This window comes from Anas acuta, chromosome 1 (assembly GCF_963932015.1).
Source record: "Anas acuta chromosome 1, bAnaAcu1.1, whole genome shotgun sequence".
NCBI lineage: Eukaryota > Metazoa > Chordata > Aves > Anseriformes > Anatidae > Anas > Anas acuta.
In genome coordinates, this window is record NC_088979.1 from 11,057,897 (window position 1) to 11,084,615 (window position 26,719).

Below are 26,719 nucleotides of genomic sequence, written 5' to 3' on the forward strand. Positions count from 1 at the left end.
GGCTCACCACGCTTCGGGGACGTTTGCCTTAGGGCAGAGCCTAATGCAGGGAACTGCATTTGCTTGCCTATGTTTTCTGAGTCATTTTTTTTTGGTGTGTTTTTTTTTTTTTTCAAAACAGCTTTGGCTACCCAAAGGGATAGAACAATGCATTGAGTTGATGCTTGGGTTAAAACTGGGCAAGAGCCCAGTTTTTCACAGTCAGACCTAGAAACAGTCCCACCAAGCTCACTGGGACCACTAGAAGGTGGCACCTGATATAAATGGGCACGGTCTTTGCCTGCCTGCACAGCAGCACGTCCTGCTATGCTCCCACACGCTGTAGCATCACTTTCTTGCTTGCTTGGTCTGTATTTAAGCAAGAGTCAAGAGTTCTCAAATTCCTTCCTCCCAAGTCTTTCGAAACTTAACGCTTGCTGAGTGCCTTCAAATATTTGGACGAGAAAGGGCTGTAGAAAAATACAGAATTACTCAAGCGTTTTAAACAGAATTTATAGTTTGACTTCCGAGCCTAAAACTGCCTAAACTGTGCTCGAAGCTCCCTTTAAGTCAGGGGAGGAAGGGGATTTCACAGGACAGTGGCTCACTTCAGTAAAGAGATTAGAGTTATACCATCACTTTTCCTTCCTTTATGAAACGTAAAATAAAATGGAAAAAAATAACCAAGGGCTGCATCCAAAACCACCTTTTATTGCCACTTTATGGATTTAAATATTTAACATTCATATAAACAACCCTCTGTGTTTATGTAGGTACTCGTGATTTCACCATAAATGGCAGAAATGGTAGAAAATCTGTTTTTCCAACCTTTCTGATATTCCTGCATCTGGTGGATCCTGAAGTATTCACTTTGCATGTTCTCATCTCGTTGCGAAAAAAGAAATTATTTTTGAGTGAACTATATAGTGTTTAATGAAAAAAAATATTACACAGTGTAGGCTTTCACAATTAAGCCACTTTTTTTTTTTTGCAAAATAACATTCCAAGTAAGACTTCTCTCTTTTATTCAAAAAATAAATATATCCTTTCTGAATCAAAGCATTTCATATGACATTAAGTACAAAGAAGAAATGTACTTCTTTGGAAGTTCTGAAATAGACAGACAAGAGCTCATGGGAGCAACATTATCCATAGCAGTGATAAAAGCTGAACGCTGATTTCTTTACAAATTTATAGCAGAACAGAATTTCCTCTTACAATATAGAGCTTCAAACAGATTTAAGAAAAACACCATTTTAAAAGTCTGAAAGGCACATGAACTGGACCATAAAACGTACTGGCACATTCACTAATACGTTTTATGTTACATTCCTAAAGAGAAACTGTGGAACCCTAACCAAGAGAAAAGACCGAAGACACCAGCAAGTTCTTTTGTAAAGTATCAGGAGTGGCAGAGAGTTTCTTTTGGCTCTTGATAAAAGCATGAATACCCCGAAGGTAGAAAGTCTGCAACGCCGCATCATTCAGTCGTATTTGGGCGAGTTGCGACATAAACAAACACCACAATCAGCAGTACTACGACGGCCAGCGTGGGAAGCACTACAGTGGTGATCTGTTGCCGGGCCTCCTGCATCGCCTGTTTCCTCTCCTTTTTGTCTTTGGAGGTCTCTTTTTTGGGCTTCCCTCTTAGCTGCCTCATTTTCCTCTGAGGATCTTTCGGTTGCCAAAGCGGAGGAGTGAGGGGAGTTGAGCTGCAGAAGATGGGCCAAGATCTCTCGAAGCAGGGGGCTGAAATCTTCCGTCTCCTTCAACTGGCTGGCTGTACGAGAAACTGCAAGAGAAAGGGGAAAAGTGCAAGTCTTCTGAGCAAAATCTACATATATAATGCAGTTATTAAAACCATTTCCAGCTTCACTTGGTAAAGCTTTTCCCTAACTGGCATCAATATCCACTCGTCTTTTTTGAATGAAACTGAATAGCAGCGTGTTCGTTCACTTCATTGTAGAATCACAGAATCATTAAGGCTGGAAGAGACCTCCAAGATCACCTGGTCCAACCAACCCCCTACCACCAGTGTCACCCACTAAACCACGTCCCCAAGCACCACGTCCAACCTCTCCTTGAACACCCCCAGGGACGGTGACTCCACCACCTCCCTGGGCAACCCGTCCCAGTGCCTGACTGCTCTTTCTGAGCAGAAATGTCTCCTCATTTCCAACCTGAACCTCCCCTGGCACAGCTTGAGGCCATTCCCTCTAGTCCTATCATTGGTTACCTGTGAGAAGAGGCCAACCCCCAGCTCCCCACAGCTTCCTTTCAGGTAGCTGCAGAGAGCAATGAGATCTGCCCTGAGCCTCCTCTTCTCCAGCCCAAACACACCCAGCTCCTCACAGGACTTGTGCTCCAGGCCCTTCACCAGCTTCGTAGCCCTGCTCTGGACACACTCCAGGGCCTCGATGTCCAGCAACACTTTCCCCAGGATAAACTACATCAGCTTGTCATGGTGTGTCCATTCGCCCAGGAGCACTGAACTCGCCCTGTATTAAGCTGGAAACAAAGCCCAGCACCATACATTTCATCCTCCCAGGCAAACAAGATAACACAGCTAAAGACTTAATGAAAACAACATGAATTAGTCTTGCGTCAACACAGAGCACCAGCTGCCCCTTCTTGTAAGAGCAGCAGGCTCCCAACCAAAGGTCTGTGGCTCCCCACAAATCTGCAGAACCAGGAAGGGAGAGCAGGCAGCCTGTCGTAAGGAAAAGCATTAAGCATTTATCATCCACACCTGGTATTTATGGGAATAAAGGGTACTCGAACAGGAAGGGACGTGGGGAAGGAGCTGCTTAACTTACAGAACACAGCCTAAACCATAACATGACTCAGTGCTCTCCCTCTCCTTACAGCTGTCATTTTTCTATGGAGAAAAAAAAAAAAAAAAAAGAAAAGAAAAAAAAAAAGAAAAAAAAAGAGCATCCTAAGTGATAATCAGCCTGCTGACAAATCGCTGTCTTAGACAAGCAGTCATTAATAAGCTGGTTGCTCTGGAGCATCAACCGCACTGGTTTATAAAAGCAGAAGGATCTATCAGGCAGGATGAACAAAAACACCGCACCACGTGAAGCCTTCCTGAAAGAAGAATTAGGAGGTGCTTGTGTTACCGAACCCAAGGGCGCAGGGAAGTTTTTCTCTCCCCCGACACTGCCTGCAGCTGTGTAAGTCACTGCCTGGGCTGGGGGAGGGAGAGGGCCACGGGCTGGCTCTGTTCCTCCTTGCCACATCCCTGCTGCACGCAGGGCACTTGTATCCTGAGCACAAATTGGGGTGGAACAGTTACTGGTGCTGAGCAGTTAATTTTTGGTTCAACTGAATAGGAACTGATGGTTTTCCATCACTCAACGTACCGGGAATTAAACATCTGACGAAATTAGTGGGTGACTGCAACTGCCTCTTTCCTTCCTCTCTTTTCTATCACAGCACAAGGCTGATGTTAGCTGCAGGTGATGAGAGCAACAAGCAAAGCTGCAACGTGCTCGCAGCTCACCACGGGCACGACTTCTTGATGTGTCATCTCTGGTCAACGTTACAAGTTGTCTTATGACTACCTTAAAAAAAAAAAAAAAGTGGTTTTCACAGAAAGTGAGATTCTTCCTGCTGGTGTTACCGCTCAGCCTTGTTCATCAGCCTGACGACAGAAGCAAAGCCAGACTAAAAAGCCCACGTCCAAAAGGAGAATCCCCACCTATCAGCAAGGTGCTGCTGCAGAAGGGCTTTCGTCCTTTCACCCATCCCTTCTCCTCGCAGCCAGCTGCCTGTTGTGAATCTCACCCAGTTGGTCAGGTTGGTGAGATGTTTCCTCAGTTCGGGTACGATGCGGGACAACTCCGCCAACCCAAAGCCACAGAAGCAACCAGGCTGGCAGAACGGTCCCGTGGCATTGGGAACCCACCAGCAAACCAACAGATCTATCTGTCTGTCTGTCTGAGCTCCTCCCTGGGTGCCATCCAGAGGAACAAGTCCAGCGTGAAGGACGCACGGGCACCTGGGGTCGCTCCTTCTGCATCCCATGTGCACGCCTTGCCAGCTTCTTCCGATCTTAAACTCCATAAATTCAACTTGGCCTCCGAGTCAAGCGGTTCCTTTCAGTGTTGATAAAGCATAAAAGGGAAATTTGGCTGGCTGGGATGGTTCTCCAAAGAGGAGACAAAGTTCAAGCCTTAGAAAGTCTTAGAAAGTCTTCCTTCTGCCAGCTGCAGCATTGGAACTGAAATGCAGAACGTATTTAGAGACCAGAAGCCATCGGTGAACTTCATAATGAGGAGGCAAATAGGAATGGGATGGAGCAAATGCACCACACCCTGTTCCAGTCTGTTCAATCAAATAGGACTACCTGACTTCTCACCATTACCTGTTCCTTTCGTCAAATCCTCATCTCTCTTATTGATTCAGGAGAAAATCTTTGGTATTGCAACTGCTGCAATCTGTGTTTTGGGGGGAGGCTGGTTTTTTGTTTTGTTAATCACTTCTCCAACTCACTGTTAGCTTTCCTCTGGGGAAAAACAAACCTCTGTTTTTCTCCTCCAGTTTCCATTTTCCTCCTACTCTGGTCACAAGCTTTGTTACCGAACTCCGGAGGAACTACTATGCAAAACAGAGCTTTACGTTTATCCCTTGGGATAACTAGAGATGCATTTCAGGTATTTTCATATTGTTTTCTGTCTCTACTGTTAGCGCACGTCAGCGGGCTTTGTGTCTGGATTACTCACAAGACCCAAGAAGTGATGGACAGTGAAATCCTTTGGGACTTTCCACGTGCCATAGTAACAAACAGGAGTTGCCATGAAACCAATCTCTCGAACAATAAACGTATGCTTTGCTCTACACAGCATCACTTGCTACCCAGGCAGTAGAAACATCAAGTCTCTTTTGAATATTTCATTGTGAAGCAGAATGATACCGAGTTAATTACATACCCCAGCTAGCATCTGATGGCTTGGAACACGAAGCCTCCCTGCAAATGTCAGCGCCACTTGAGCTGCAAGCTGGTGCTCTCCAGTTTGGCAGTCTGGCACCCATCTTCAAACACGCTGCCAGCAGACCGGGCTATTTGGCTTTACTACCAGCAGAGGTGGCCTTGCAGAGAAACCAGCCTAGAGATTTTAGCCAGATGAGCCTCGGGGTTCATCCTACCTGAACCACAGAAAGGAGGCCGCCAGGCTCTGCGAGCTGCTGCCAGGCTCCTGCTGCCTCTAGGAGCCCGCGTGGTTTCTGCAGGAGTTAACACTTGCCCACAGGAAAGGTCCAGGACGATGTACGGGTACGTGCAGGCGTGTTCCTGCAGTGCTCACAAACTGTTCAGCTGCATAAAATGAAAGTTTGCAGCCCGTGTTGTGCAGAGTAAGGGCCACGGCCGTCCTCATCCACTTCCAGGCCTCCCACCAGCCACACGTGGGCTTCACGGGCCAGAAATCACCCTGCTCGCCCACTGGGAAGGCCAAACTCGGACAAGGAGGGGAAGGAGATAATATAGCATCGGGAAGGCTGTGATTAATAACCTAGTTAACACTGCCTATTTAAAATTCTCCAATCAAGCTGCTCTCAGAAGGGTGATGAGAAAGCGATGGCCTCGGTGTACTCCAGCCTTGTGCAAACATTTCCAAGCTCAGTGGCCAGCATTCTCACTCTGCAGGAGAGCTGGAAACTTGCCTTGTCTCCTCAAACAGAAGCTGAGAGCCTTCTTTCCACTCCAAGTGCAGTCACACACTGTAGCATCCCCCTGAGGCTGCCTCCCATTCTCTAGGAACTCCTCGACCACCTCCAGGGCTGGAAATGAACACCAAACTGGGTCAGCCACTGCTTTTGCTGGTCAGTGACTCCCTCAGCTGGGACATTTGCAGGAATACCAACAGAAAAGATTAACAGGGTCCAGCAGAAGTGGAATACCTGCAGCCCACAACACTCTGTCTTTAATTTCACCTTCCTCTTGTGACTGGCAAGCAGTGACTGGGTGCAGCTGCTTGGAGCAGCCATTTCAGAGGCTGCCTCTTCTCTCTGATACTGCAGTGCTCCAACTTGACCCTGAAAAACTAAGGTTTCAAGCAGAACAAAACCTGGAAAGCTCAAGCAGTGAAGACAAACCTGAAAATGTTGGTCTTCAACGTAATAGCAACTCACAGCTTTCCTGTTCCGGCTCGAAGTCTCGCCAGTGTGATTACAGTCCCCCCTGCTCATCATCCAAACCGCTTTCTACCTGTAAAAACGCTTTTCTTTCTAACTTCTGGGTGAAGTGACTCTGAACTGGGCTGCAGAGCTAACCTCAAAGCCTAACAGCACAAGTCAGTAGGCTCGCTGACGTTACTCAAAGCGATGCTGAAGCATTTGGCAACACCTTGAGGCAACTCAAATGTGGTTAAGCAGGGGCGAGGCCGTGGTAAAACCTACAGGGACCGACAGCCTGCAACACACACCAACAATATTCCAACCTGAATTTCTGGCAATCCGCTGCCTCCTGTTGTTGTGAAATGAACCCAGGCCAGCAGTGATCTGCAGGTAGAAGCTCCTCACGTGGCTGCTCTGGGCACCAGGAAAGGCAGAGCCAGCTCCGGCAGATTTCGTTTATCTGCTCTTGGTGTAATCACACGTCTAGACAGCTGAGGAACTTATTCTCACTGCTGTTACAGTGTGAGTGTATTAACCGCATTAAGCTGAATAATTTCTCTCCAAATCCCGAATTACAGGCGTTTGTGAGCCACTTTGGATTAACCTGGCCCCAGGATCCTGCTCCCGACACTGTAACATATCTGGGACAGCAAATCGTCTTGAAATTCAAACAAACAACCCGACGAGAATTAATTTTTATCATTTAAATTTCCCCCTAGGGCCACGTATGTTTGTAATGAGCCATTACAAACAAACAAACAACAGAACAGGAGACCAGGAGGAAGCGCTGGATCCAAATTGCTTGCCAATGGGAGGGAAAAAGGACACGAGATATGTAAGCAGACAACGCTCTTCGCCTTACTGCAGCGTCAAAAAGCCCCAAAAACCAGTAGGTCCCAGTCACCAGGACACACCAGAACCGAAAGCAAGTCAAGAGGAAGAAGCCAAACCCACAAACCTATCGCCGTGTTCCTTGTTTCTGTTGCCAGGCTTGTGACTTCAGGGCCCTGCAGCGCCCTGCAAGGAGGAACAGGAGCAGAGCCCCAGGGATGGGAAGAGGCCACCACCACGAGGAGGTGGCAGCTGAAGGAATCGTGACACAGGGACCGGCCACCTCACGGTGCCTGCGGCCGGCAGCTTGGCAGGGATAACAGCGTCACGGTTCCGCCTTCATTAACGTCTGGCTGCTGCTTAGACCCCACTTTATTTCCTGCCTGTGAAACCACACAGATGATTTATTTTTTTTTTAAATGACTGAACTGTGTGCGGCGTTGTTATCCAAGCCCCAGGTAAAATTTAGTAAAAGCAAGGCTTGTTTCAGGCTGCCCCACGGAGCACAGATTTACTCCACAGCTGATTTTACCTCGAGGTGAAATACCACGTTTTGGCCAGGGGATTTGCTCTCCTGCAGCTCTCAGGTCTGGCCACTGTGACAACAGCACCGGCAAGGTCACCGATTTCTAACGTGCTTTGGCCAGCTTAAGAGATGCAGCGAAATAGGAATTTTAAAATGTATTTCAGCAGGAGCTCGGGACAGATTTACAAACAGCAACACGTGTGCACGGAGCTCTAGATGGGGTCTCCAGAGACCTCGGGTCTGCACGCAGCCCTTCCGACCGGCCAGGCCAAGGTCCAGCTCCGCCACTTGCTTTTCCTGTGCTTCGGTTTTCACAGGTGTGAGAGAAAAATGCGAATCCTTGCATCTCCCCTGCATTCCTTCAGATGGTCACGACCTGGGTGCCCTACGGGACTTGCAGAAGAGCTCAGACCTGCGAACGCCCAGCTCCTGCAGTCAGAAGCCAAAACTGCTCCTGCGTTTTTTGTCCGACACCAGGCACCTCATGCTCCTGCAAACCTGACTCTGAGGGGGGAAATAAAAAAGAAACAAGCATGATTCTAGCATTTTTTTTATCCAACTGCAGCACTTACTGTCCAGCTACATTCCCAGCCATGTCCAAGTGGAATCACGCTGCTTTTTAAACACTCGGTGTAAAATAAGTTTTAAAATCTTTATTATTTGACAGGCTCCGAAGGAGCAAAATGTTCTGTGCAGCCCTTTGTGTGGGTGACAGAGATGGATGGAGCAGAGATCTGTCAATTTGACTGAAACAGCTGAACCCTAATGAGTGGGCTTGCCCAGAAGATTAACGTAAGGTTTTAATCCCCATCACACCCTCCCTCCTCCCCCAAACCCACTTCCAGCAGCCTCGGGACAAAGTGAGCAATTCCAGCTGCAGGACAGCTCCTTCTGGCGCTGACACGCAGCTCCGGGGGACCATTAACACGGAGAAACAGACATTATCTGCTCAAAAAATAAACTGTTAATGTGTACGAGCTGTCCCCCTACTGAAACAAAGGCAACTGAGCGCGGAAGGAGTGTGGGAAGAGCTCACCGCGACACGGAGAACTTTGGCTCCTGCTCTATGGGATGCTCTGGGTCACCGTGCCCGCTGCTCCCAGACAGAAGTTACGCGGCAGAGCCGGCGAGCAGCTGAAGATAATACTGGCAGTGCTAAATTTGAGATCTTCATGTTTCGGTGACGCTACCTGTCACGACTTCGGAGCGCTAAAAGTGAAGAAGAGCATTAAGAGAAAGATTTTGGCTCTGTGAGAAATGGATTTTCACAGCACAGCGTGAAGCCGCTCCTTAATACCGTACGAACCTACCTCAGCCGACTTCACTGCAGCAAAGAATTATGATTAACAAGTCAAAACAACCCCCTCTTCCAGGGCAAAAGCTTTTAATTACGCACATAATGATACAGAACTATTAAGATGCTGCTTGAAGTTGGTTTAACATTATTTTTTAGTGAAAGTGGGGGGGTGAGTTTTTGGTTGTGGTTTTTTCTTTTTTTCTTTTTTTTTTTTTTTTGCCAAATTACAGCCCTAAATCTGCGTCGCCCCGTCATTACTGCAACATCACATTTACTGCAAATGGAGCTCTGAGAGTCTCCAAACTCCTCGCAGCATTTGGGAAATGAAAGCCATCACTGAGCACTGCCAGGAAGCCAGGGAGTGTGAGGCCGTCAAAACAAAAAGCTGTTTCCATACGATTTTCACAATCCCGAGGACTGGGAGGCAGCAAGCAGTCTGTATTAGAAACAAAAAGCCGCGGATTTCTGCATCTGCGGGGGAATTGCTGAAGAGAGACGAGGTGATGGCATTTTAGGCTGATGCATCCAGTGCAGAGCAATCCGATCTGCCCTGAATATGGCAAAGAAACAGCAGAGAACTGAGTAAAAAATAAAAAGGCGAGACCTTTTGCTCTATGAACAGAGGGACAAATAACCAAGATTTGTCTGTGCGGATAATAAAGACTCGGTATCAAGACAGCCTCTGCAAGAGGCAGTCCGGTGAAGAAGCAGGAATCATATTTACCGAAAACACAAGGAAAATAAACATGCAATTTTTGTCACTGCCTGATTTCGGTTCCCAAGGCCAGGCTGGAAGAAAAAAGCTGGCCATTCTCCGCATCTACAGCCACGGATGATCTTGCCCAGAGGGGCAGCAACCCACAGCACCCAGCACACGACCTCACACCACGTGTTTGCTCAGCAGCTTTCTTGCAAACTTGCTTTCTCAGCTGTTCCTGACAAAAATCCGGCGGAGGCGAGACATTTATCTGTCCGCTGCATTTATGGAAATCCAAACTGCTTCTAAATAGCCACGTTAAATAAACCCAATAGCCGCCGGTGTCACATTCCTTAAAATTCATGTGCTGCTTTCCCAGGTTCACTTCGTGGCTACCTCAGCACCACAAACCGAGCTGCCACCCCTGCAGCACTCACCCTCTGCGCTGGCGATGGGAAACCCTAAATCCTAAATGGGAAATTCTCATTTTTTACCTTCCAGACAGGAGTGAGGCTGAACGCCTGCAAGTCTGAAGGCTGACATTAGGGTTTTGTAATGCAAACACGGGAGCTGAGGGACTGTCACTGCTTTTCGTTATAACTCTGCTGTCATCAAAACTTTGGCACTAAAGAGTCAGTCCCGACTAAAACTTGGCAGGGAAAAAAAATCCATGCCCACAGCAAGAACGGATTGTGGAGCCTAAAAGCACGAAAACCCAAAGGCAAGGGATGAGCCTGGGTGGCAGCAAGGCTGCTGGAACGATGGAGACTGACCAACAGAGGAGGAAAGCTGAGAGACACCAGGACAACATCTAGAAACAACGACAATCTGTGAATGCTGGACTCAGGTTTCTTGTGAAGCAGCCTCCTTGGAAGGCATGAAGGGAAATCTCTCTCTTCTGGCTCACGTTATAGATAACAGAAATCAAAATTGCTGTGTATCTGGGCTCCTGAAAGCCTCCCGAGCCAGTCCTGCAGGACAAAACGGACAGCTCTGCCCTGACAGTGAAGCTTGCTGATGTACGAAGTGTCCTGGAACGGGATGCAGTCGAACAAGGGGTTGTGATCTCAAACTCACTCGTTTCAGGGCTTGTTTGAAGTTCTGGTTTTTCAAGCTTTTCTTGGCACAGCTGGGTTTTCAGTAGGAGGCTGAGGAAAGGCTGCTGGCACCGGGCCTGTCTCTCCCTCCTCGTGCACATGCCAGGGAAGGGCTGCAGGACGGGACAGAGGAACTAACACAGAAGTCAACCCAAACTGAAGGGTGTGTGATAGGGGAACCTCTTTCCCATCTCTGCAGGAAAGGAGCCTCCCTCAGCTCCTCGTTTTCCAAGCAGGGCAAGCGCCTCACAGCGTTTTGCTTTGCTGTGGTGTGGCTGAGTTCATTTCCACCTCTGCTGCCTTCTGCGCTCCCTTGGTTGATCCGGGTAATCGAGTTATCAGTGAGTGAAACAAAACCCACCTTGCATTAATACAGCACCATGGGTGAGGCTGGAACTCCTCTGACAGCCAGAAACCTGCAGCTTCCCCAGGCTCCTTTCAAATCACAGCAGTGTGCTCAAACATTGCGACAACAACGCAATCAGGACACCTTTGGGGGGACGGGAAGATGAGGACTGAGACTTGCAACACAGGATGGGTGGGGAGTTTGGTCTTCCTATCACTCCTCTCATTAAAACCTCATTCTGTTTACTTCCCGGCTTAAACCTGCAGCCCTATTGCATTTCACTAAACAATCCCACATTATAATAACGCAGCAGGCTTCCCTGCCGTGATTGATAGACTCTGCTTGCAATTATTTAAGGAGAAGGCACATAATTACATACAGCTGGATTAGGCTGATCAAATCCCTGTTAGTGTCTGTCAATTTGCACATAACAAGACAGTGTGACATTAATGCAAACTAATTCCAATGCAGAAAGTTTAATTAAGACCTAAAAAAAAAAAAAAAAAAAAAAATTAAAAAATTAAGAGATGGATGAACAAAAAGTTTTGCGTGCTGGAAGCAAAGGGAGTTTCCCAGCAGAGGCAGCCCCCGGACACCAGCCTGGTTTTGCCTCAGCAGTTTTGCTCTGGCACCACTGCTGGCTGTGCCCTCTGCCAGGGCTTTCCATCTGCTCAGGACACTCAGGACAACGCAAAGACAGAAGCAAACGGCGTGGAGCTGTGTGAATAATGGCAGTCCATTACCAGCAAGCGCAGGTAGTCAAAGGAAGGGGCCTCGCAAGTTGCTCTCGGTGCTCAGCAAGCAGCCATTGATTCCACACCAGAATTCAGCCACCACAAATTACGAGCGATCTTCTAAAGCACTTCCCCAGACCAAAACATGACATTCCCTACCTAACAGCGTTCATTCGCTCCCTTCACATTTATTCCTTTCCATTTGGGTTGTTTTTCAAGTGCTCTGCTGTGTTCTCAGTGCTCTCAAAGTCACCCCCAGTGCCCCCAGCGCAGCGTCCCGGCTTCGTTCCCTGCTGAGCAGACCCAAACTTTCCTGTTCCAGAGCTGCTAACCGCAGCTAGGTCACGTCAAGGGGTTGGTGTGGCACACAAGCTGCTTTGGAGGGTGCAGGACCCAAGGAGATCTGTGACACCGCCCCACAGCACATCTCACCCCCGCGGGGGCAGCAGCACCCAGCACCTCGCACAGGCCGGCTCACAGCTCCCAAACGTGCGGTCTGAGTTTCCCACGCTGCAGTTTCCCAGTGTGCTCCCTGCCAAATTAAATCAATTTGAGCATCTCATTAAAGAAAGAAAGAGAAAAAAAAAAAAAAAAGACAGGTTTTGATTCATTTTTAATGGCTTCTCTGCCAGTCCAGCCCGCTGCTCTGAGCTGGTTTGCTTTCCTAGCTGCTCTGCTCAGCCACCTCGCTGGGGAGACCCTACAGGGTTTCAACAGCTTTAGAAAGCTCTGAATGCCATATAAACCTCACCAAAGCCTTATCCAAAAAGGCAGCAAACATTCTGAACCCGTCTGTTTCCCAAGCGTGAACGCTTCCCACAGAATTAATTTTGGTCAGCTAGGGGAAAGGGGAAAAGGGAAACAAGGAAAAACTTGAGCGGCATAAGCTCTAGAAAGGATTACGGTGCAACCTCCTGGAAAATGCATTAAAACTCGACACCACGCTAAAACCGTCCAAAAAATTAAGCCCTCCACTGCTCGGTCACATCCCTCCAAAGCTCTCAGTCACCCTCTCCATGGTAGGGACAAATCGCTGCTAGATAACCTCTCCTGAACAAGCCTACCCATTATTCTAACTTGTTCGGGTTTCTTTGGCAGCGCAGGTATTTAAGGCACCCTCCTAAGCCAGCTCCTGCAGTGGTTTTTCTGTTCCGTTACAACTCTTCAAAGCATCATAAAGGCAAATTGAATAAGCACCTCAATTTGTGTTGCTTTCTATTTACAATACCGCGGGCACCCGCTGCTGCTGAGACCTGAGCAGGCATCTTTCTGTCTTTCTTCCTGGAGATTGATGCAGATTCATCTCAGGAGTTCCCTGTGTTGGAGTAATTTCAAGAAACTCCTCCATGCGGTAGGGTTTGTGGGTTTTGGTTTTGTTGTGTGTGTTGTTTTTGTCTTTTTTTCTTCTCATTTTTATCAGCAACCAACTGACCTGCTCTCAAAAACGCAGCTCGCTTTGTTTCCTCACTCACCTCAGCCACATTTCGTAGGGTATCTTCTGGCTAAACGCAAGGGCAGGCATTCAGCAAGCAAATCGCTTCGGGTTTTCCCCTGAACCTGCAACAATTTAATCTGTAGGGCCCATGGGCGGTTTGGGAACCGTGCGCGTGCAGGGAATGGCTGTTGGGAGGAGCCTGCCCATCGCCCAGCAGACACAGGGCTTGGATCCCGTGTTATTTGCCCTCTCAAATCAGAGATAAATGAGTTTCCTGTCTTATCAAAGCTCCCGTGACCACCAAGAGGCAGCTCGGGCTCTGCAGGGCAGGGTTAAACCCCGGGTCTGACCTTTCAGAGGGAGCCCCAGCCCCAGGTGCCTCTGCTGGGTCAGCTTCCAACCAGCACGCGGAGGAAAAAGCGTCAAGGAAATGCAATTAAGGCTAAAAGATGTGGATGGGAGCCAGGTCATTAAGAGGGACACCGGTTATCGGTCTCATCTCCGCACTGTGGATTTTCCCAGGGCAGCTGACCTGTGAGGTCTGGAATTCTCCTCCAGTTCCCGCTGTGTTCAGGGGCGGTGTTGCAGCCTGCCAAGGCATCTTGCAGACAAATTCACAGGACAGCCCGAGGAGAATTTCATCTCAGGAACAACTCTGTGTGCCTCAGGTCCTGCTCCAGAGGGATGCTGTGCTACCTGCCCCTCTGCAGTATTGAACACGGACCCCAGACGGGAAGGACTTGAAGCACTCCCTTTAAAACACATGCAGCTTTCTCAGCCAAAAAAATAAAAAAAAATCTTGTTGCTGTTTTTGATCATCCCAATCTTGCAAAGATTGCTGTTAGCTTAGGAAAGCACGCAAAAATGTGTAAAATGAAGTTTTCAAAACTTTTTTTTACTGCGTTTCTTGAAAATTTAAGCAAATAAAAAGGCTCCAAGACACAATAAACCATCTCTGTAAAGTCCTCAGTATGGTGTTCTCCTTCTTCTTACTTATCAACCACACAAACTCAATGTAACCGTTATCTCGGGAATCCGCAGATTTTTAACTTTGTACCAACACGAACGAGATAAAACAGATTTCCTCAAAAAATAAACAAGGCACAGGGACCCTGAGGGTCATTTAAGAGGCGCAGCTTCCAAATGACAGCCCCCAAACTCTTGTAACCTTCATCTGTTCTCATCCCCTTCCACGATTACTTCTTATCGCGTGGGGAGGTTGGGAAGTTTTGCACCAGCTACATTCAGCAGATCAGCTATATACGGGCACGCTGTGGATCCTCCACAATTCCAGGCTGATAGCTAATCACGATTTTGAGCCTTTCAAGCAAATAGGACAACTTAAAATGGCAAACATGGCTCTATCAGCCCATCCATAAATTAGGAGTGACAATAGCAGATTATTACTCATTCACTCAGTGTTTGTTTGGCCCTGGGAGAACTGGCTTTCTTCCAGGAGCTGGCAAACATTGGTTAATATACATGTAAATGTTTTATTTCTCTCTGAGTAGGCAATTTCACGAAATGAAATACCGAATTAGAGACGACCCTAGTTTTTTCTGCTGATGCCTGTCCCGGAGGCAGCGCCGCTGAAAGCCTTTGCGAGGGTTTTCACACCAAGCCACCAGGGGAAAAGCCACCTTTTCTTCTGAGACTGAGACACTTCCACTGTGGAAACACGAACACTTTTATGTAAATATTAATCATCCAAGTTCTCCTTGAGGAAAGTGGATGGAGAACAGCTTACGTAAGGTTCCAGGGCTGACTAGATACATGCTGGACTGTCTCTGCCAGCTGCTCCACACGGGCTGGTCCTCAAGGTAAAAGCTGCGCTGCCTCGGTACAAGAGCTGAGGTGCCAAAAGCAGATTCAGAGGCCCCCAAATTTAATGTAAGGGCACTTCCAAATAGCACGTGTCAGTTCCTAAGGGTGAAGAAGGGACATTGTGGTAGCAACAAGTCAGCATTGCTCATAAACCTCTGGACATGCACGTGTGGGACGAACTGAAGATGAAGGAAGCCAAATAAGTTCCTTTCCAGTCTGGCAGCTCGTCTCAGTTGGTACCTACTGGTTTCAGGCAGGTCTCTCCCTGGACACGAGCACCTGCGTATCCCAGGTGGGCTGAGATCCCAGGTTTAGGGAGTTAGGTACAGCTGGCATTAGGATTACTCCTCCTGTTATTCTCTGCTTTAAGAGAACCACAGTTTACACTCTACAGGCTACTTCATTAACTAAAGCTACTTCTGAAACAGAACTTTGGGAAGTAAATACAAGAACTGTGGATTTGTTTTAAGCTGCAGAAAGCCACAGAGGCGATCAGAGCTGCAGCAAGCACACTGTATACTGCGTGACCCCACTCTGCTTTGAACCTTGGACCTCAGGCTGTGCAGCTCTCACACGGAGCACACTCTCCCTCCTCTCGAGCAGCGCCGCTGACCCCACACTTCTGGAAGCTCTCACGAGGATACCTGCTGAACACAGCGTTGGACAGCGATTGTAACTCATCCGGAGAGCAGACGGCTCATCGGATTTCTGAACAGGCTTCCCTCGCTTTCAGCGGGGCTGAAGCACGCAGCACATAGGATTTGGAAACAGATTTTCCCCCAAATAGCTCATACAATTGTGCTGCAGCATTCCACTACCAGCTCGGCTCATGCTTACATAAATACCGCGTGGAAAGGCAGCAGTCAGGTGAGCGGTCACAACGAGGTTAATCATTACATCCAGGCTTTGCCAGGGCAGCAGCAGAGCTGCCCTCTTGAATAAATTGAGCTCGGATAAGGCAGCATCGATTTTCCTAAAGAGGTTTCATTACTGAACTCCAGGCTTGTGATTCCTTCTGACAGGACAAAGTTAAGAGTTAATCCAAATTTACTATTTCTTTTCTACCCAAACAGAAACCGACTCGATTAAGATGCAGAGACTGCCATAGACCTCCCTCCCTTTCCGTGTTCTCCCCCCTCTGAGAGAAACTGAACTTCACAGGACTTCAAACCTCACAGAAAAAAAAATAAAAAAAATAAATAAGAAAAGCTCATCTTTATTCTACACGCCTTTCTCCCAGCACTGAAAACCCAATGCATATTTTCTGCCAACTACTTTTATCTCTGCATTGTTCTTAACACTTTCCTAGAACGGAGATTCTTCAGCACACGAGTGAAGAGCATTAACGTGGTGAGGGGACAGGGACTGTTGGAGCCCAGCCAGTTAAAAGAAACGAGGCAGGAATGCGGAGGCATCCCATGACCTCCAAATCTTTCTGACACGTTTTCTGCTTGACAAATCGCAGCTTCCTATATTACTTTTTTTTTCCAAGACAGTTACATCAGAAGGCAACAGCTGGCCATTACAAGCTATTCCATTCAACAGAAGAGTTGCTTCTTTACCACCTCCGAGGCTGATAAGAATCCTCCATAAAAGCAAAGGGATCTCTTTCTGATTTCCCGCAGGTGCCCTAAAACGCTTACTGAGCCACAGCAAGTGCATCCCTGACGAATAAGGTGTCCAACAGACTTGGGGGTTTCCTAACTTTCTGAAATTACCTTTCTGACTCACTCACATCTCTGGGAACATGAAACTTAGTTAGGTAAGGTCTGAGAAAAAGCAAGCAAGATTAGAGAGCAAGATGAAAAAAAACAATTACTAATCTTTGAGGAGAAAAGATATCGTTTCTAACTCTCCTATCATAAAAGCCTTGCCTCTTCCGCAGTTAAGCAAAGTTTCCCCAAAGCAGCTATCACCGATTGCATTCGCTTGGAATTTTTGTATAAACAGGCGTTGGAATATGAAATGCAAAGTCAAAAAGAAGGACCTCAAATCACAGGGTGCATACATCCCAGCACCTCGTCTGCATCTCTTCAGAAAGCAAGAACAAAAACAATAATTGAACATGAAAGAGAAATAAAACCAGACATGAATTGAAACCTGAAAAGCTTTTTGCTTAAGGTCCCTAATGTCTACGAATTTATTAAGAGATGATGTTAGAGCACCTGAATTTCAGAGAATTACTTCAGAGATGGCTCCCGTTGCAGCTTTTGCTGCTGGAATATTTTACCCTGGCCGCCAGCCAAATCTTCGCTATGCTGATGCCAAATAAATGATACTCAATTTCAACGACAGATGCTGTTGTGTTGACACATAATTGATACATTTATATTCAGGGCTCCCTGGAATTCTATAACAGCAACACTTTATTCACAAGAAATATCACTGGCAGCAGAACTCAGAGGGACTGGCACATCGCTGATGCTGCCACGCTGCTGGAAGCGTGAGGCTGGAGGGAGGAGATCTTTAACCACCCAGGGTGGCGAGGACCTGTGGAGACCACGACACTTCTAGGGCAGTGGAAGATGAAAAGAGACAGCCCAACAGCCAAAGTGGCTCAGCCAGAAACCAGCGTGCTCACAGAAAAAGGCAACCTGAAAGTTTGCAGCACAAGTTGCACATCCCCTTCCTGCAGAGCCTGTAGCTGCGTAGGAGATGGAAGTCATAGAAACGCCACAGCACTCAAGTAACAGCCATGGCCATGCCCTCCTTCTCGCCTTGACTTCCTTGGTTTCCCAGGCAGGAAACATTTTAGCAGCCTTTAAAAATACATTTGGAAAAGGTATGTTCCAAAGGAAACATCATATACCCCCCACCTCGCCTGTTCACTCTCCCGGAGATGACTTGAAAGAAACTTTCACAAATAATATTTATTTTGGAAAGCAACTGAATCTCCCCAAGACTAACAAAACTTCAGCCTTCACTGAAATTATTACATGAAAAAAAGCAGGTGACAGTACAATTCATGCCTACAACCTAACTTTTCTTTATTTTTGATAACGCAGCATCGTATTATTTTCACACGACAAATGAAAACATTCAGCGAAAAATGCATCCCCATTCAATTCCCAAAGAAAACAACCCTGCAACAACTAAAATTTGGCACCAAAGACAGCAGCAAATAAACAGCAGAGAGCAAAAATTTCCTGTCATTTATCTAGCTAGCATATGCGGTTCAGCAAACATGCAATGTGGAATATCCTGCCATGATGCCTCTTTTTAATTAAAATAAGGTTAAGCTTAAAAATACTTTTGAATCACATTTTATGGGGATTATCAAATGCATTTGAAGCTTACAGATGAACAGGAATCACCACCTAGAAATCTTTTCAGCCCCTGGAAAACATATTTTGTTGGCTGTTTCTTAAACTGTATTTTAGGAGACTGAGCACAGCCCAGAAAGCTTTCTGCTGCTTGTGGGGCCTTATCTAGCTCTCAGATTTCATCCTCAGTCAACTTTCTCTTCACATCACACGAAACGGGGACTGGAAATACTGATGGTAATTCTTCAGACTCTGCACACTGCAGCTCTTCCTCTTAATTCTTCCTCTCCTGCGCTTCTAAGGGCTGCTAAGGCCAAAACCTGTCAGAAGGCCTCTTCGTGCTGAATTTCTCCTTCACGATCGCGTGGCACAGAGCAAAGATAAAGTCATACAGAGAAAAACACACATTTATCATCAAAGCACACACCTTTCTCCCAATAAATAAATAAATTTATTTTTAAATGTCATTTAGCTCAGCAACACAGGATTTGCAAATTATCCAGGGCTGTATCCTTACAAAACCACAAAGTGATTGAAAAGGTCAAAGTGCATGAAGCAGAAAAGCTTTGGGGGCCAGTGAGTTCTTTTCACTGATGTGAGAGAGGCATTGGAAAACCAATCTTTGCCAAGAAAATGCAGCCAAGCATTAAAAATGTAAGCATCAAGTGCACGGGTACCTTCCCATTGGCAGCTGGGCACCTCAGGAGCAAGTACAGAGGATGAGGAAGGGCCATGAACACCACCTAACAGTTTCCCAAACTTACCGGTTGTGGGGAACGTCTGGTCCCAAATTTCCTCACTCCTGTTCAGAGATCTGACGCAAACCTGCTCCAGTTCAAAAGCTGCAGCAGTTTGTTAGAGCAGTGCTGTGCCTAAGCTAAAAAGGCCAGCCTCTCAGCGCTGCTTTTTAAATTGAGCACTGAAATAACAAAGCTAGGAGGCTTACAGACAAGATCCAACTCCTATCTAATTATTTAGGAGTGTAGACAGAAGTGGAGGTGCGTCTGCAAGGCACCGTGTAGCTACCTGCTGTCGGTGTTGGGAGGGGGATAATTAGCCTGGGAGGAACTTCATGTTAATAAATACAGACTGACTTGAATATTTCAGCCTGCGACTGAATTTCCTGCAAGGATTTATTCCTACAGCTTTCTTTGGGTGTTTGAAACAACCCCTGCTCCCCCTTAAACACATAATAAATTTAATAACTTTCTTTAAAATCAAAAAAACCCACACCACGTTCAGTAGCAATAACCCATCCTGTTATTAACAAGGGCGAGGGTCCACAAAGTCAAATGGATTCTCACTCCAACTGCTACTGCTGGCTTCTGCGTTTTACCCTGGACACAGAACAGGAAGGTCTCACTTTCTGATTCTCCCACTCAGGAAGGCAGTGCTACAGCTGGAAGACATGGACAAAAAATAAAATGCTCATATACAAGTCTTTCAGTCCCTTTTCCCCAACTTATATCATTAAGGAAGAAAAAAAAAATGCAGAAGTGTTTCTGCTAGAAGTTACCGTACAATGAGTTAACATGCAAAATAAACTAGCAACAGAAAAAAGAGTGAGCCAGTTCCAACTTTTAAACATGTAAAAATCTTAGAAGTAGTTCAAGGCAATCAGATTTCAGGGCAAATCTTACTTTCACAGACAGTGTTTTCTATCCTGCCCAATGTTTCTCTTACTACTGTGGGAAAGATTTGAACAATGGAGGGAAGCTGGCTAAGGCTCGGTCTGCAGACTGACATAATCTCAGTTCTGCATCCAGGCTCCTGAGAAGCAGTCCCAAACCGAGACATTTAGGCAAGATGTTGACCTGCACCCCCTTCCTCCAGGCTAAGGCCCTTCCACACAAATAACTCCCCGCCTTCAAACACACCTCACAGATCATAATACTGCAGCTACAGGCCACTCCTTTAAAGTGTCAATTCAGTGAACCTGTTTTCGTAGTGCTATGCAGCATCACCACCTAACCCCTTCCAGCCATTTAAGATCTGCAGTTTCTGTCCTAAACTACCCTGAAGTTTAGCACCATGCTTTCCCACTGCTAGGGAGGTGGCACTGCAGTGCCAGGTGGGGTGGGGTTGTGGAGAGACCTGGTACAGTAAGTGCAAAGGTCTCTAGATCGTAAAAATGAACAACTACAAGCGTATTCCTCGAGGTTCCTCTGAACCATTCCTTATTTCTGTCATCCTTTTATTTGGGTAGCAAGACCAAGCACAAGGTCTTTCACGACACAAAGATGCTACATGAAGCAGAAGATGCTACAGCCATCTAACAACTAGGAGGCAGGCAAGCTAGGAAATGAACTTTTTTAGAGGCAAAAAGCTTCAGTGAGTTTTAATAACACATTTATACAGCACGCCTCCTCTCCGGGCCTGATACGAAGCACTGTATCGTGGTCAGAGAACTGCTCTCTGAGGATACAAAGCCAAGGTGTCAAAAAAAAAAAAAAGAAAGACATACAGTGGAAAAGCAGCGAGACCAATTTATAAATAGAAAGCAGTCTGAGCACAAGATGAATACACCCCGAGGTTTGGTACATCCAAGGCATGATTATCTAATAGCTCTAACACGGTACAAAGGCCCACATCAAGATGGGCTGAACACGAGGGTTTTATAGGTAGCAATATAAGGCTCAGGGAGCCTTATTAAAGACCCTTAGACCCTTATCAGAGAGCCTAACTGAAGGCAGGTGCTACCTGGAATGTTAAAGCCCACCCTAACCTGCTTCATTTTTTCCCCCAATTATATCATCACACAGCCATAGCTCTTCAGCCCTTTAACCACAGTATATTTGCACTCTTATTAATTTTTTTTTAAGAGCTTTAAGGCTTTTAAGGGTCTTATTTTTAAGGATCCATCAGTATTTTTAAGGGTCCACTTCTTAAGAGACTTATTTTTAAGGGTCTTATTATTTTTTTTTAAAAAGCTTTTTAAGGTTTTCCTAGTGCCAAGTCCAAGGGATGCCCATGTAGGTAAATCCAATGCTCCAGCAATCTGCACTCCTCCACGCCTCCAGCTCACTTCAGCCTGGAGAAGTTACTCGTGCCTGCAGCAGGGCCGGCCACATTTCTGCTCTTCATGTGACAAAGGCACAAACATGTTGGTTTAGGCAGAAGCAGCTTTTGCACTGATGCTGCTCTTTATTTTCCACTCTTTTTGTGAAATACTGAGACAATTTCTGAGCAAAGCCTTTGGGGAAAGAGCTCTACTCAAAATCACTAGTCCTCTGTCTAGCACAATGAGAGCAGAGAATGCAAATTAGTTGCAATAAAAGCAGCTGGCAATCAATACAAAAGGGCTGGCCTCCAAAAGTAAAACTGGCTCCTCTAAGGATGAGAGTTAAAAGGATAAAAATATAAGAAGATGAAAGTAAAGGAAGAACCAATGTAAACAACATTGTGGGAGGGAGACACAGAGGGAGGGAAAAAAAATCTAACGATACGACAAAAATATTAGACAAAGTGACAAAAAAACAGCTGGGGGTAAAAAGGGAAGAAATACAGAGATAACTGGAGTGCAAAGAAAAGGATCATTAGAAAAAGTCTAATGGCAAACATGTGCAATCCAAACAGGAGATAAACTAAAAATTGTGAAAGGGAGCAGATAAGAGGCTAGCTGGCACTGAGGCTTAAGGCAACAGTCCCGGGTTCACGTTCCAGCCCAGCTCCCAAGCACTGATGAGGCTGATAATGAGTTTCAGCATTTCTTCCACCACAGGTTTGGCCACTTCACAAAACCTTGGGCTTTTGTCTCCTCACCTTCTGCCATAATTCTCTAGTAGCCAATACCCACCTGAGTGGGCCAGAGCCCACTCACTCTACCTGCATGCAGAGCCCCTTCTTAAACCCCTTCACCTCAGGAAGTCCACAGGCAGCTGTGAAGGATGGAGAAAAGCCCAGCATTATCATTACCACCTGTTTAAAGAAAAGGAGAGCTCCTCAAGATTGACACTTCCACTGAGTCTCCCTATTATTTTGTCCAATTTTTATAAGCCGGTTAGAGAAGGAATACATTACGGTCACAGAAGCCTTCCCTTGCAGCTATTATAGTGAGTGCTTGATATAAAGGCAAAAATAAAGGTATTTTTGGCACTGTTAGCTACCTCTACTCAAAAGAAACCAAAAAAATGAGCTTCTCACACATTGTAGAGCAGTGCCACAAATCACCCTTGGTCTTCCATGTATGCACCTAGTCCTGGTTTCATCAACCATTTGGTTTCAGCAGAGAACTAAAGTCACTCATTATCTTGCACGTGTCTTTAATATTGCAAATTAGCAACAAGGAAAAGGTTACTTTGCTCGAAAGCCTTTCGACACCTAGAAGCATCACTAGTTAACTACACAAAACTCCTTTGGCCCCAGTAAAGGTGCTTTAACAGCACGTAATAATTACACAGGGTGGACAGTGGTGTCTTCTGCTCTCACACAGAACTGCAGGGAACATGCTATCAGTGCAGAGTATTTATTTAGCTTGGGTTTTGACCAGCATACTGATGGACCAGGCAGGGAAGCTTCTGCCAAGTTGCTAATATACTTAAAATTATGCTTAGCCCTTCAGAACTTTAACACAGAACAATTCAATCAGGGCATGCCCTGTGCTTCAAGAAATTCTCCAAGATTTCTAATGATAACAGGTAGCCAGAAACTTCCAGTCACGTTGACATCTAAAAGCAAAGAGCTCACCTTTTAAAGGGAGAAAGAAGCGACCAACTTCTTTGCAACTGAAAACACTGTGCAAGAAATCAAACAGAGCAGGATGGAGAAGAATAAAAAACCCTGAGACCAAACCAGGGGTAGGGCAAAAGACAACAAAGAGAATATTATCACACATTCTCATCCCCTCAAGATACACGTGTGCCTAAAGGGCTCACAAATATCCATCTCTGGCTGTCTGCCACATCCAGTGTGCAGAGCCTCCTTCCTCTACTGCCTACAGCAATTATTTCAGGCTTTGTCTTAACAAGTAAAATTCTCTCTCACAAAAAAATAAAATAAAAAATAAAAAGGTAGGGGTGGAGGCCTGCACTGTTGCAGAGGTTTACACCGACAACCTCTGGGACTGCCATTCCTGCTAAGACACTTACAGGATTTTAACAGCACCTTTCCCCAAGGTAGCAGCAGTTAAGACCTTTATACACTGAAAGATGCCCTTCCACATTAGCGTGGTTATTAGCCACAAACAGGATTAAGAGCTCAGCAAATCCTCACAGAGCTCACATCTGTCAACACAACTCCTTCCCGTATGGGCTGAAAGGAAGGTAACTTCTCAGCACTTACAAGAAAGCTGATATTGCAATAGTTATTAAAATAATAATAATAATTTGGGGGGCGGGGGGGGAAGAGGATGTTCAGAAACATAACAATCAGAGAGGCCTCTTATTTTGTAAAAAAAAAAAAAAAAAAAAAAAAAAAAAAAAAAAAAAAAAAAAAGCCACCTGGTTAAAGAACCCAATTAACACCAGGAGATCTCCTGAGAAGACAACAACCAAGATCTCTTTGCTAGACATTACAGAAATCTTTCCATGCTGTCAGAAAGCAAACAATTATCACAAAAAAAAATAGAGCAGCTCAGATCTGCACGCAACACAAATCGCTATGGGACAACAGGACATCAATGAATCCACAGATACTTCTTGCAGTGCATGGGGTAACTAGCAGGGAGACAGACAGATCATTTTGCTCCAGAGCACACAGACCTAATAGCTGAATCAAGAAATGCCAGATCCATTCTCGAAGAGCTCAGACTCTTCGGGAGTAGCTGGGACACACAGCTGTAAGAGTAAAAGCAAACCCAGCCAATTCAGCAGAGAGAATTCGTGCTCAGTTCTCTCAAGCCCTGATACCACTGTAAAAGATAAATTAATCTTCCTTTAAGTGCAGTCCCCATGACAGCACTGCTACCTGCTGAACCAGGGCAGGTCTCCTGCGACTCTTCATGGAGAAAACTCTCCCTTTTCAGCTTCTCTACAGCACTGCTTCTAGGTAAGGCACACAGCACAGGGCCAAGTCTCGTTGGGCTTCAAAGTAACACACGAGGGAGAAAGATGAGGGAGAAGAAAAATTTGTAACAAAAACGAACAAATAAACTGTTATCTTACACATTAAGTGCCACAGCCAAAAGATCTACTGTGGAGTCTATCGACCATCCCCTAAGATAGCTCATACCACCTAATTAGCATGTATATTGTATAGACATGCAAAAGCACTTCACTGCCTATTTAATGCATGGAAAAACATAATTAGTTTAAGTATATATATAAAATTTTGCTAGCATACTGATAAGGCAGTGACCAGGAGATCGTCTACTCTCTCACCTGTTGCTGTGCACACCTCCAAAAGAGCAGCTAGGAATGTGACTGAGGGCAGCTGCCTCACACAGCACAACCCCCACTCAAGCCCAGTGCTCTGGGATCACCTCACAGCCCAGGAGCTCTTCCACAGGCACGCTGCCACTGCTAAGATCTTGTCTCAGGCAAAGTCACTCACAGAGTCACAGAACAGCCGGGGTTGGAAGGGACCTCTGGAGATCACCCAGTCCAACCCCTGCCGAGCAGGATCACCTAGAGCACGTTGTGCAGGATGACAGCCAGGTGGGTTTGGGATATCTCCAGAGAAGGAGACCCCACAGCCTCTCTGGGCAGCCTGTCCCAGTGCTCTGTCACCTCACAGTACAGAAGTGCCCCTCATATGGAACCAGAACCACCTGGGCTTCAGTTTGTGTCCACTACCTCTCACGGGGCAAAACAGGGACAGTCCTGCTGGCCTGCAAGCACTGGTCACACCCCAGGAGGCTGTTCTGCTAAGGACTCCTTAAAAACAGGGCTTTCTGACAGCCACCCTGGCAGCCTCTGAAGATGCCCAGAGCTCTGTAAAAGGCTCATTTTTACCTCTGTCTGTATCAGTGCTGTCCATGCTCTTCTGTATCACCCTGCATTTGCAGTCAACAGCTTCGCCAAAACCCTCTTGAGGAGCAGAAGATAACAGTTGTGCGAGTCCCTGCTGGAAAGAGCACTAAAGAAACAGGTAGTTCCTAGAATTTCCTACGTTATAAAAAGTATTTGACAACCACACTCCAAATCCCTGTTGGTAAATGTCCCTTCTACATTTCCTGCATATCATGAGGGAAAGTAACAACTAAAATTGCTATAACAACGAGCTGTTCATTTATCTGACAAAGATGAGTGAAATTTCCAACTACAGAGCTTAAGAACAGTCTAAAACCTGCTTTCTTCTTAACTTCAGTCAAGGAGGTCTGCGTGGTATAAATAGGCCACTAAAGGCAGTTAGAAGAGAGATAAAGTTATTAAAAATGCACTAATTAGAAACTTTTTTTTTTTTTTTAACAGGGTGTCAGGGAATTACTACAAGACTTTTGTTTCATTTACAGGAGACAATTTCATCAGACCTAAAAATAACACACAATCAGGTTTTCCAAATTGAGAGGATCACGAAAATCCCCAGGAGGCCCCAGCGCAGCCGGGGCACTGCTCGAGCCCACAAAAACCTGACACAAATTTGGGGCAGAACCACGGAATGGAAATATGGAAATCTCCATACCATGACAACATTTATTTTCCCTACCGTCTTAAAAGGTGTGAAGCATAACGGCTTTAGAAACACAGCGGAAAGTAAATTATTTTTTAAGATACCCAACTGTACAGAGACCCGAAAAAGGCTACAAATTGAACTCACGGCAGCACACGGCAGGGACAACACACGTACAAATGAATCCAATGCGCTTAAGGAAGGGGTAAAAGCAGCATATTTGCATTCAGAAGGGATTATCGTATTTTTCTTTCCCCTGGGTCACCTTTTAATGCTTTCCCGAGCTTACTTCCCCCCTCGGCCGGCTGCTTAAACACAGGTCTCGGTCCTTCCTCACACACGCTCGCGAATGAGGAAGCGATATTAAAGAAATAGACGCCAGATGAGGAAGTTTCGAGCCTTTTGAGGAGTTTTTTTCCACATTTCCAAGAGTTATTTTCCTCACGGATCCCCCCTCCAGCAGGGTCGCCGTTCAACCCCGGCGGGGCCGGGCCGCCCCCGGCGCCTCACAGCCGGGTCCCTCCTTCCCGGGGCCGGCTCCCTGCTTCCCCTCACTTCAAAACTTTCCGCTTTTAACCTCCCTGGAGCACTCGGAGCCCCCCTGCAAGTCCTCGGCAAGCCAACCGGCCCGGAGCCCCTCAACTCAGCGGCTCCCCCCGGGAGGAGCCCGGAGCGGGCTCCCGGAGCCCCGACCGCTCCCCCCTCAGCTCTCCCTTCCCTCCCCTCCACCTCCTCCCCGGGACAGCCGCGAGTCCTTACTCGGAGCTGCGCCCTCCTGAGAGCAGGGACAGGCGGCCAGCAAGGGGCAGAGTCCGGGCTCCCCGCCGCAACTTCCCCCGCTCCGCCACACGTGGGGCTGAGTGAGGCGCGGGGCTGGCGCCGCTCGGCGCAGAGGACGTGGCAGCTCCCTCCTCCTCCTCCTCCTCCTCCTCCTCCTTCTCCTCCTCCTCCTTTCCTCCCTCCCTCCTCGGCCGAGCCGAGCCGGAGGCTCCTCCCGGCCCCTCTCTGGCGGAATTCGGGGC

General features: G+C 46.7%; 1 protein-coding gene across 5 annotated transcripts; it reads right to left on the reverse strand.

The window, feature by feature from the left end:
• Nucleotides 1–670: 670 nt before the first annotated feature.
• Nucleotides 671–26,719, reverse strand: SMCO4 (single-pass membrane protein with coiled-coil domains 4). 5 transcript variants are annotated; one of them, XR_011091928.1, is made up of 4 exons: nt 26,457–26,719; nt 8,493–8,665; nt 7,058–7,960; nt 1,638–1,771 (listed from the first exon to the last, which is right to left on the reverse strand). XR_011091928.1 is itself a non-coding variant. In XM_068669210.1 (3 exons), the coding sequence occupies exon 3, from the start codon at nt 1,637–1,639 to the stop codon at nt 1,460–1,462; it is 180 nt and encodes a 59-aa protein (XP_068525311.1). In that variant the 5' UTR covers nt 1,640–1,771; nt 3,345–3,545; nt 26,457–26,645; the 3' UTR covers nt 671–1,459. The 5 variants fall into 5 exon arrangements, 4 of the variants coding, with proteins under 4 accessions (XP_068525311.1, XP_068525302.1, XP_068525296.1 ...); XM_068669210.1 differs by lacking the exons at nt 7,058–7,960; nt 8,493–8,665 and adding an exon at nt 3,345–3,545 and having other exon boundaries at nt 671–1,771; nt 26,457–26,645; XM_068669201.1 differs by lacking the exon at nt 7,058–7,960 and having other exon boundaries at nt 671–1,771; nt 26,457–26,645.

Excerpts from the sequence above, each read along its gene's own strand:
- SMCO4 (XM_068669210.1), bottom strand. The coding sequence starts at position 1,639 with ATGAGGCAGCTAAGAGGGAAGCCCAAAAAAGAGACCTCCAAAGACAAA.